General features: G+C 32.2%; 1 protein-coding gene across 1 annotated transcript; it reads left to right on the forward strand.

Moving 5' to 3' along the window:
- Positions 1 to 745: 745 nt before the first annotated feature.
- Positions 746 to 11,156, forward strand: LOC132758921 (uncharacterized). Its single transcript, XM_060750627.1, has 6 exons — positions 746 to 888; positions 2,315 to 2,484; positions 3,051 to 3,276; positions 8,305 to 8,456; positions 10,047 to 10,350; positions 10,871 to 11,156. The coding sequence occupies exons 1-6, from the start codon at positions 834 to 836 to the stop codon at positions 11,095 to 11,097; spliced, it is 1,134 nt and encodes a 377-aa protein (XP_060606610.1). The 5' UTR covers positions 746 to 833; the 3' UTR covers positions 11,098 to 11,156.
- Positions 11,157 to 12,479: the final 1,323 nt, after the last annotated feature.

Consider the following 12,479-nt stretch of genomic DNA (forward strand, 5'->3'; position numbering starts at 1 on the left):
GTCAGAAACAAAATTTTAGCATGACAAATTCTGTATAACGTCATAACCAAGACTCATTTTTACATGACGTAAACTCTGTAATAAAAACGATCATATGACATGCCGGGCCTCTCGCTGCTATTCCCCTTGGACTAGAAATTACGCGAAACAAAGTGCGTAGCAACGCGAATCAAGGGATGTTATAACGCGAACAACGGTAAAGATACATGAAGACGTTATATGAAATGAGCATCTTAAATGATCCTAATCCATTCTTATGACATCATAAAATAAATGTTTTCTCCTTTTACACAGAAAATATGTATTAATATCTGAGATTAAATGTGACTTTTTTGAAACGTAAAAACTTCCAAAATACCAATTTGTCAGGGATTAAAAACTTAAATATTTTTCATTTTATTTTGCACCTATCAATAAATGGGTTTTCAATATTTTGAACCAATATTAACGTATTTTATTTATTTGTTTCGTCTATTGTTTCACCTGGAAACAATTTTGAAAGAAAAAACTAAATCATAGCATATTTGGCAACATTTGTTGAAGCTTAATCTATATTTTACAAAGCATGATATAAATGAAAACTTCCAGTACAAATAAACTTTACATTAACGGAAGTGTCTGTTTCCGGTTAGTAAAATATTGTTTCCTGCTCGAATGTTTTTTTTTTAATCTATCACCTTTTGACGTAACGATATAAATTATAAAATAATTTTTTATTTAGCAAATGAATACCACATTTCTCTTTCGTAAGAAATTTGCAGTACCTGAAGTGTACAATTTACAGTGAGCACAGTCTGTTTTTGTTAAAGAATTAATATACAATTTGATATACAATGTTTGTTGTGTTTAAACACTTTGGACTCTTGTTGGTGTATATTGGCTTAACGGGTAGGTAGTCTTGATTTGAAATTGTAAAACTGTAAATGAAATTATTCTATGTCGCTAATTTAAAAGAAAAAACGCAGGCACTGACGATGATATTTTAACGAAGTAGTCGCAATGCGAAAGAAATTAAGTAGTAATTTAGTACATTAAAAGGCATACAAATTCGAAAAAAAAGAAAGAAAAAAAACAACACATTTTTAGTATGATATTAACTAGCGCCAAGTTAATTGTTCGTAAAGACATAATCAAGTCATCTCACTAAGAGTCGTCTGCAACCGTTCCAGCCCTTTTTCTTTCCGCTTCAATAATCAACGTTCGTGACAAAAAGAAGGAACTCATTTGGAGTGGCCTAAAAGTGCTTAATCTAGGTCCCAAAACGTTTTTATTTTTGTTAAACAAAACAAAACAAGATTTCATTTTATAATTGTATATATTTCTTTGGTTATAAGAAAAACAACACAACAATGGTACATCAACAATATCACATCAAATATGAGGGGGAGATGTGACAAGTCTTGGTAATGATCAAGGCCGGAATATTGGGCATACAAATTATTGGAACAGTTAAATTGGGGCAAATTTCTGGGACAGATTTTATGGGTCGTTTCATTGAGATTTTATACATTGGTTTAAACATATTTATTCCCAAAAGAATATATAATTTACATACAAACAACAAACAAAATATTTTTACATAATGGAAAAGGCTGAGAATGAAAGACGAGTCTTATTAGACACCGCGTGCAATTCTTTTTATCATTATCTAATTTTATTTACCTAATATCTAACGTGTCAATGAGCCAGTCTATTCTAGAAGGCAGGAACAAGGGGTATGACTAAAATACGCAACGGATATTTTTTTTTTTGCGCTACCGTCGCAACGGAAATTTTTTTTTTTTTGCAAAACAGGTAAAACGTATGCTTATTCATGAAAATAATTAAAAACAGATTAACTGAGGGAAAAAAGTAAGTTTGTTTAAAAATCATCATAAATATTTTCTATACGTTATTTTAAAGGATTCTGTGACGATTGTGCTCTTTTGCCTTGATTTTTTATTATATTTAGTGGTTCTTTACGTAAAGTAGTTCTTTCATAAATAAGTCAACAATACGTAACTAAGAATCTATTATATCTAACAATTTATTTATAACTATATTATTTTACATTACAGACATATTTTTGCTATTTGTAAAATAACAGAACAGTTTGTCCTTGATGCGTAGCATCAACATTTAACTTGTAGAATTCTGCTCCACAAGCGAACTATATGAAACTATGAACTATTTTATACTTTCCCGACCATATGTGTTAAAAATGGTTGAGCAGTTTTCTAATTGGAAAACGAATTCATAGTCTACCATGAAATTAATATATCAATAAACCTACAATGTACCAGTGATGAAATGATCATTTTTATTTTTTACCAAGATTGCGAGATGATTGCGAACAATACATTCACAGTGACAAACACATATCCGACAGGAAACGGCGTATGGAGAGCCCATGTATCTTGCTATACCAACTTTCCCGGCCATGCATATGCACCCAACAACGCATGGATAGTCACAAGATATGGTGTACAAATAACCAACTATCAGGTAGGTTGGTGGGTGGGTTGGTGGTTTGGTAGGTAAGTAAGGTAGGTGGGTGGTTTGGTGGTTTGGTAGGTAAGTAAGGTAGGTTGGTAGGGTAGGGTAGTTTTGGGTATGGTTGTTAGGTATTTGTTGATGTAGGTATTTCTTTGATATTTGCCGAACAAAAAATGACGTACGTCTGTCTTAACGATACTCAAGACGAATTTACGTTGTTTTATAAAATGACATGCGACAATATATACTTTTTAAAGTAACGGGTTGTGTAGGTAATTTTCAGTTATGGAATTCAATTAGATCAGAGATAACGTTATTTGCGTTGAACGTAGTAGGACTATAAGTAATACAATACAGGACAAACATGCATTAACGCCAGACAGTGTAAAATTTCTCATATTGGTCCTTAGGTTACTTGACATGTTAAAACCCAGCTACGACTCCGTCCGGATGTTTAGCCGTACAGTACCGGACCAGTCTTTACAGTTTTTAAATCATTGTTACATGTATGTTTTTGTATTAAATGTGTTTGGTTGTTATTATGTAGCCTGAAAACAATTGTTAAAATTATGCAGGACTACCTTAACGGAAATTCAATCGAAATTGACCCTGATGGTTTATGGGTAATTTCAAATGTCGGAAATGGGAGCAGTGGTGGAAGCCTAAGTTATAGCTTTGAATTCAGTTATGACCTATGGTTTGGCAATCGGTCACCATCAGGGGATTGTCATCAATTCACGGATATTGTCCAAGCAGAGCAATTCGCATTGAACAACTTGTATCCCCCGGATGCACCTAGCGGTAAGCTGTTTTATGCATAATCAAATCCCAGACAACAGCAAACATTTGTATGCGCTGTGCATTACATGACTCTTTTTATGCTTCTGTTTAACAGAAGCTGAGATGTTCTTTAAAGCGACGTTACAAATAACAGTATTAAAATCGTGACATTTATATAGTTTTTTTATAATTCTGCACGTTTGTAACGTCGCTTTTCATTGGATAATCGTGACGTTTATATTATTAGTTATAAAGATTATTGACAGGTTATATGGCCCTATATAAACGGCTAATTGTAAATATAACCCGAACCGCTAGGCGAGGGTTATATTGCAAATAGCCGTTTATATAGGGCCATATAACCTGTCAAAAATCTTTATAAAGAATTTTTATTACATGCTTTTCGGTGGTTTATAGAAATATATCAGTGATATAAAACTGGTAATTTCACTGTTTTAAACAGTGAAATTATCAATTTGATAATTTCAATGTTTTGAATTTAAGCCCCTTACGTTGTTTCAGTGAAATACCAGCGTGCACAGTACTAGGAACCAACTTAATGACGTGACGTCGTAAATGACGTCACGTTATATAATTATTTGGCGCGCTTTTCATTCAGTATTAGGTTTAATGTCTGTATTATTAGTTATAAAGATTGTTGACAGGTTATATGGCCCTATATTAACGGCTGTTTGTAAATATAACCCGAGCCGCTAGGCGAGTGTTATATTGCAAACAGCCGTTTATATACGGCCATATAACCTGTCAACAATCTTTATAACGAATTTATAATACAGCAAACATAATTTTTTAGAGAAAAAAAAGTAAGATTTCTTTATGAATCGACAACAGCCGTGTATATAAAACTTTATAATACTGCACGTTTGTAACGTCGCTTTTCATTGGATAATCGTGACGTTTATATAGTTCTCTAAAAATGATGTTTGCTGTATTATAAATTCGTTATAAAGATTGTTGATAAGTTATATGGCCGTATATAAATGGCTGTTTGCAATATAACCATCGCCTAGCGGCTCGGGTTATATTTACAAACAGCCGTCTATATAGGGCCATATAACCTGTCAACAATCTTTATAACTAATAATATAAACGTCACGATTGTCCAATGAAAAGCGACGTCACAAACGTGCAGTATTATAAAAACTATATACACGGTAGGGAATCACGTGACTTTTACGGTTACGCGTACAGACAATATGGCGGCCTAAAAACCTCGCTTCACATGAGTTTTTTAGGTAATTCTTTATTATATCCCTATTACTTACATACGAGACCTGTTGCAGCCTACGCGGAATAAAGAATTTTTGCCACCAATACCTTATTTTCCACCCATGTTCTCATAGCTTTTACAAACACTCAAAAATTCAGCAGAAATTTTCAATGTGGACAATTATTTTTCGGGTAACATTCACGCAAAATTTGTATTTTTTATGAATTTGATTAAACTACGTCGAGTTAGCAAAGAGAAAATGTTCATAGAATTTCTTTATTTGAAAATGTAAATATTAGGAATGTTAAATGTTGACTGGTCATTTTCTATTCCAATAGACGAGAGAAAAATGATTTGGGTAACTCCCACGCGTACTTTTATTGTTGATAACTCCCACGCAATATGTTATGTGCAAGCAATATCTATGCAGGTTATAGCCTAGATAATTATTGAAAAAAATCATGATTGATGCATTTAGCCTTAAACGTTCATAGAATTTTGATTAATATTAAAAATACCGCCAATATGTCCTTGATAGAATTAACCCAGCAGGCACATCAACGTTGAACAACGTTGAATTATGGTTAGATTTCAACGTTGGATTAAAGTTTAAAAAATGTTGAAATTCAACGTTGGCACAACGTTGAAGTTTCAATGTCATGTCAACATACTTTAATTTTAATATAAAGCAGAGTACTGTAACAGAGTTTAACAAAAAAATCAAGACACTATTAAATACTTCAGCTATTTTATTTCAAAAATACAGTTCAAGTTTAGCTTAAATTCAAACGATTTAAGAAGTCCTTTTAGTTTGACAATTTAGCTACAATCTGTTCAAATCTACATCTAGTACTTCTTCTTGATCTCTCTGGGTATGTCTTAAGTGTTTCATGATGGTGTTTGAATACTTCTACTGCTTCTGCAAATAAAATAAGAAGTTACTAGTTAAAATTGACTTGGTCAATCTCAAATTATATATATAATTAATCAACTTAGTGATATGTTTTATCTCTAAGATTTACATAATAAAACAGCATAGAAATTAAGATACAGCTGAAGTTTCATATTGACAGCAAATTATGTACATAAAACAACAAAATCTTTTTAAAAAGAAGCTATTTAAGTCTGGCCTATGATTGGTAAGAAAAACTGCTCCCATCAGTTACTTCAGCATTTTCCCAAGAAATATGCATTCAAGGCTTTAGCTAAGACCATTGTATGAAGCATCCTGTACACAACAAATATGTAAATTTTATATTAATAATGTTACAAAAGTATTCTGAAAAATAATATATTATTAATTATTATTAAAAGTCTACGCGGCACAGGACGTTATAAATGTTGTGGTAAAACATTTTATAGCTCAGCAAATCGGAAACGTTACGGGTTTTACTGTTAATATTAAGATGACATTAAATATCCAGTAGTTGAAATATATATACTTTGTAAAGAAATATAAAATATATACATATTAAATATAAGAATGTCAATTTAACAAACCTGACAGTCCTTTCCATGTTAAATTTATGGTATACAAGCTACAGCAGCAATACTCTAAATTTCAGCCAGGACCAGGATCTAGAATATTAAAGTAGATTTATTATTCCCTACAAATTCACGGCAATTAAACTGAAAATTTAACACTCAACTTTGTTATTTAATCTCAAACAGTTGAATCAATTTTTGTTTTGATAATGCAATGGATATAATGTATTTTTCAAACTAATTCACACTTAATTTTACTATCACTAAGATATAAATACAGCTAGATTGACGAATCGTCTTGGGGCGTAAATTATATGGGCCGAACAACCCTTCCTCTGCTCATAGGTTACAATAATATGATAAATAAATTTCAAAAAGGCAGGACTTGTAAAAGCATGAATTGCCAAGGAAATCAATAACTTCGCAACCCAAATCATTCAATTAGGTCGCGTTTTGATACAAAAGTCTAAAATATTAGAAGGAGGTTTTGTATTTCTGTTTTGATAGGCATAATTACAGTTGTCATTTTTCATAGTTTGCAGATATGGAAGGTTCCATCTCGGATATTGTTTGTGATAAATGTGGGAAACATTTCATTCACGGATAGGTCTCAATTATTGACCACATAAAAAAGTCTACGCGGCACAGGACGTTATAAATGTTGTGGTAAAACATTTTATAGCTCAGCAAATCGGAAACGTTACGTGTTTTACTGTTAATATTAAGATGACATTCAAACATAAGTCCTCTAGATTTTATTACCTAGTTTGTAAAATAAAAGACCCATTCTAACATTCTTTAGGTTGTTTTCTTTTTGTTTTAGATTTAAAAAAATCATAACATAATAATGTTAAATACAGACACTAATTTGAAAAATAATTGGTAACATACCTGTAAAAGACTAAGCTAGTGATTTGAATGTCTTTAAAATCTTAACATAACGAATAGCAGTAAAATGCCATACCCGTGACGTTTCGATTTGCCACAACATTTACAAGCTCCTGTGCCAAGAAGCCAGTTTATGTGGTCATTAAGACAAATGTTTTCCAACATTACCCACAAACAATATCCGAGCTGGAACCGTCCATATCTGCAAACTATGAAAAATGACAACTGTAATTGTGCTCAAACGGAAATCGACCTCCTTCTTATATTTGAGACTTTTATTTTAATTTCTGCGATTAATTCATCTATATCGAAACTTAATTTAATATATTCACGTGAGTATATATTCTGCTATCCATAGGGGCTTAATTCTATCAAGGACCTATTGGCGGTATTTTTAATATTAATCAAAATTCTATGAACGTTTAAGGCTAAATGCATCAATCATGATTTTGTTCAATCAATATCTAGACTATAACCTGCATCGATATTGCTTGCACATAAAATATTGCATGGGAGTTATCAACAATAAAAGTATGCGTGTCTGTTACCCAAATCATTTTTCTCTCGTGTATATAAAAAATGACCAGTCAACATTTAACATTCCTAATATTTACATTTTCAAATAAAGAAATTCTATGAACATTTTCTCTTTGCTAACTCGACGTAGTTTAATCAAATTCATAAAAAATACAATTTTTGCGTGAATGTTACCCGAAAAATAATTATCAACATTGAAAATTTCTGTTGAATATTTGAGTGTTTGTAAATGCCATGAGCACACGGGTGGAAAATAAGGTATAGGCGGCAACAATTCTTTATTCCGCGTAGGCTGAAATTGGTCTCGTATGTAAGTAAAAGGGATATAATAAAGAATTACCTGAAAAACACATGTGAAGCGAGGTTTTTAGGCCGCCATATTGTCTGTACGCGTAACCGTAAAAGTCACGTGATTCCCTACCGTGATATAAACGTCACGATTATCCAATGAAAAGCGACGTTACAAACATTCAGTATTATAAAGTTTTATATACACAGCTGCTGTCAATTTATAAAGAGATCTTACTTTTTTTCTCCAAAAAAGAAGCTTGCTGTATTATAGATTCGTTATAAAGATTTTTGACAGGTAAAATGGCGTATATAAACGGTTGTTTACAAAATAAATAACACTCGCCTAGCGGCTCGGGTTATTACAAAAAAAAAACATTTATATAGGGCCATATAACCTGTCAACAATCTTTATAACTAATAACATGAACCTCACGATTATTCAATAAACATGACGTTACAAACGTGCAGTATTATAAAGTTTAATATATACAGCGGCTGTCAATTTATGAACAAAACTCACTTTTTTCTCTAAGAAAGATGCTGGCTGTATTACAAATTCGTTACAGATATTTGTGATTGGTATAAAGATTGATATATTAAGATATATTTCATTTCAGATACATTAATAGCAACAGATACGTTTGAAAGAACCACCTTCACAGCTGATATCAATCAAGGCGCGTGCCATTTCTCATTTCCGGGAATCACATTCGGTGCCAATGAGGCTGTAATCCTTGTGTCGTTCACGGTTCCTATCGATTACGTAAATGTAAGTTCATTGTCAAGTAAAATATAGACCTTTTTACGACGCGGTCCGTTGCTATGAAAAACTGACCGGAAGTAGTATTTTTCGCGCATGCCCTACATAGAAATGTAGTAGAAATTCATAGACAATTCCGAGTTAGTGTAAAGTAAAAATTAGAAAATCATATAAAATAGCTTTCAAAAGAAACACAAAAGATGCCTTCAGATCTTTGTGGCCAAGATTGTCCCAAAAAGGCATGGGAAAGACGATTGTTTAAGAATTCCCCCTGACATTGAGATTAGTGTTGTAAAAAAATGTTAAAAAATATCGATCCAAGCATTTTAAAGTTTCATACAGCATGTTTTTATTTACTTTTGGGGTCATTTTATTTAAAATGTCATCAATGTAATCGGTAAAAAAATCAAGTAATCATGTTTTAATCCCCTTTTCTTGTCAAGAAAAAGCGAGAAATAATTGCTAAACATAAATTATAGCAATATCAGTCTTTTTTTTCAAGGCCGTATGACGAATTTCCGCTTTATTGATGGACATTAAATTTGATCATGATCAACACTAAAATTATAATGTTTTCTTAATCGAATGGTCGATTCCCGAAAAGTGTTCAGCACTGATTTTCTGAATGCGCCATTTTCTTTTAAGACAATTTACTATCATATGTTTTTTATACATGCATGTTCTTTTGAAAATTTAAACACTAATTTTTGTAGCAGATATAATTATATCTTTAATATGCGTTGAGCTAATTTTTTTGTGGATTTACCAACAATAATTGCGTTCCAAAAATAAACAAAATAACAGACATTGTCGAACAAATAAATACGTTAGTCACATCACTGCAAACCATGTCCAGAAAAAAAGAAAGAAAAAACAACAACAACAAAATAAAAAACAACAACAAAAACACACAACTGAAAATTTTTACACAATAGTAAGAGCGTAAATAAAGTATAATATTTTGTGCCTGTTTCACCCGAAATCATTTTAATGCGTCATCGATGAGCTTACATAACCACAAAGAATATAATAAATTATTATAAGAAATTCATTTCAACGGATTCTATGTTTGTACGACGTAAACTTCCCACCCCACCGGCGCCAAAAAGACAAAGAAACAAAACGAACAAACAAACAAAACAAACAAAAAATATACAAAGTTTCCGTTATTGTTATAACTGTAGCAAGACATCCCTTTAAACTTTTATTTATTTTATCTTCTTTTTTATTGTTGGGGGTAAATATTACGGCTTTTAAGTTGACGTTTAACACTGAGCGATTGTTTTGACCGGGTTTCGAAGCTGGTAGTTAGGTCGTCCACAAATATACTTCCAATCTAACCGTATCCGGAAAACCGAAAATTGGACTTCTGTAAATATTATTTTCAACAATGGAACTTCTATGTCCCCTTTATTCGACTATGCGTCAATCTATCATCTTTTGTAAAGGAGAAAGTTCCGTTTATGTCATTTGAATAAAAATCGAAATTTAATAGATTAACTTTTTTTTATTTCGAGTTAGTTTATTCTATGATATTTTTTATGAACAGAAATAGTTTCCCACGGTATTGAATCATTTGAAGAAATTTGTATATTTCAGGACTCCAGTGAAAACATTATTCTCGATGCAGCAGACGATCAGACTTGGTACATTATACAAGAGATGTCTTACTATAGCGATTCCTCTGACTACACCGTTCACTTCCGGTTTAAAACGGCCAATGAAGATTTAAGTTCGGCTGTTTGTTACTTGTACGTTTCGGAATCGGACGCCAGGGCTGCAGCCCAAGGACAAACATCCCCACCAACAACAAGCTCGATCAGTACGAACCCTGTCACACCGGTACCACTAAATTCATTTCCGATCATTGACCTGAATATAACACGTCATAATAAAAGCGAAGGTACGTTGCAATAACTGGGAAATAACGAGGTTTTTCGTTTTCAATTTCAAGCATTTTCAACCTAAATATTTGAATTTATTTCTGATTAGCTGGATGGGTCATTAGCTCAAAATCATTCGAACATTATGCAATAGTACCAATATTTAAATCGACATATTCTCGGCACATATTGTCTTTAATTTATTTTAGGTATACCAATCATTCCCATTTTACTAGTTATACAATTTATTTTGCTTCGACGTTTCACAATTTGTCGCAACAGACAGACATTTCAGAATTTCAGACGTGGCACCACTTTGTGAATTGATGCATTAAGTTTTACTTTTCACAAAAATATGCAACTTAATTATTACACAACGAGCACATACCAAGAACATAGAGAAAAAATTGATATGTGCTTCGGATATTCAACTGTAATAGAGAACGATTTTCAATGCTGATTGACTGTTCACATCATTTAGCGGCGTCTTTGATGTGCAGCATCAACATTTAACTTGTACTTCTTAATTTTTTATTTTAGGAAAGTTGATAGAACTTCAACAAATGCGGAACAAGTACGTGCATGAGGGACATTTATGGGAAAAAGTGGGTGTAAGTCTCGTACAATGCGGACGACTGTGCTTAGCGGACAGCAATTGCATATCTGTTTTTCATCAAGCGGATGAAGCCGCGTGTACAGCACATCACGTGGTATATTCAAATGGAATTTCAGTTCCAGGTGTTACTTACTATAAAGTATTACAATAATAAACGTAAACGTTTAAACGTATGCCTAGTTAACATGGCATTAAATAATAAAATGTTAATTAATGTCTTTATCATTTTAGAACTATGATTTAAAACACAAATTTGTATATACTTGATATATATGCATACCATACCCTTGGAAAATCATTAGATATATCCAAAATAGGTTTTACAATACTAATTATTGGTAGAAATAAAAAAATCAATAAAAAATTCAACATTTATGACTAAACATACTGATACTAGAATATACACAGGACAGAATCACCACGTGTACTTTTAAAGTTCATTCGCCGCCACCCTAATTCAAATAACCACTCATAAAATTCATAAAAAAGTATATGAATTCGCGAAAAAGTCGTGTAGACCTTTTTTCTCGAAATTTTAGGTACGCGAAAATTTCCAAAATCTATAGTATTCATTTCGGACATTTGTGTAACATAACCAGTTTTGCAATACTTTTTGTTGTCTGGAAGAAAAAAGCCATATCGGGTCCAAAACTAAAACAGGACATTTTCTACATTTTATATGGACACAATTTTGCTAGTAATGACTTTTTTAATCGAGCGTTATGCTAAACTTGATTTTTAGCATAGTATGAACAATAATGTAAAATGCATTAGTTATAAGACTGGTAAGAAAAGAAAAAAAATGAGGAAAAAAGGTCACAGTGATACGTGTATAGGATTCAGTAGTTTCAAAATAATTTTCGTATAGAAATAAGAAAAAAATCAGATTTGAGGTATGTTATGATCAAACATATCCTTATATTATATTTGTAATATTGTATTGTTGTTATTATCAGTTTTAATAAAACATAAAATGATCAAAATAATTTAGGATCAGTTTCAGGTGATAAGTGCTTGTTTCTGAAGACCATTCAATTTCAGTAGGAGAGATAGTTTACATGGGCGATTGATTCAAACCCCAAGTGAATTTAACGTTTTATTTCTACAAATATCATTACATTTTCTTTTTTAGATTGGTTCAAACACCAAAAAACAGAAAACGTTTTTTATGCCACCGCAGCATCATTATCTGCGATGCGGTGGCATATAGAGATTCACCTGTGTGTGTGTGTGTGTGTGTGCGTGCGTGTGTGCGTGCGTGCGTGTGTGTGTGTGTGTGTGTGTGTGTGTGTGCGTGCGTGCGTGTGTGTATATATAGTGAACTTCAAAAATCTTCTTGTGAAAAACCACCAGTCCAATTTCAACCAAACTTGGCAGGATTGATCCTTGGGTGAAGGGCTTCCAAAGTTGTTCAAAGAATTTTATTCCATGCAGAAATCTGGTTGCCATGGCAACCAAAAGGAATTATAAGAATAAATTTAAAAAATCTTCTTGCAAAGACCCAAAAGGCCTAAAGCTTAGATATTTTGCATA

The sequence above is a fragment of the Ruditapes philippinarum genome, unplaced genomic scaffold (genome assembly GCF_026571515.1).
Source record: "Ruditapes philippinarum isolate M1 unplaced genomic scaffold, ASM2657151v2 ctg4934_1_1_1_1, whole genome shotgun sequence".
NCBI classification, from domain to species: Eukaryota; Metazoa; Mollusca; class Bivalvia; order Venerida; family Veneridae; genus Ruditapes; species Ruditapes philippinarum.

Excerpts from the sequence above, each read along its gene's own strand:
- LOC132758921 (XM_060750627.1), top strand. The coding sequence starts at position 834 with ATGTTTGTTGTGTTTAAACACTTTGGACTCTTGTTGGTGTATATTGGC. Across the intron at positions 2,485-3,050 it reads TACAAATAACCAACTATCAG|GACTACCTTAACGGAAATTC; the intron begins GTAGGTTGGTGG and ends AAAATTATGCAG. Across the intron at positions 3,277-8,304 it reads TCCCCCGGATGCACCTAGCG|ATACATTAATAGCAACAGAT; the intron begins GTAAGCTGTTTT and ends ATTTCATTTCAG.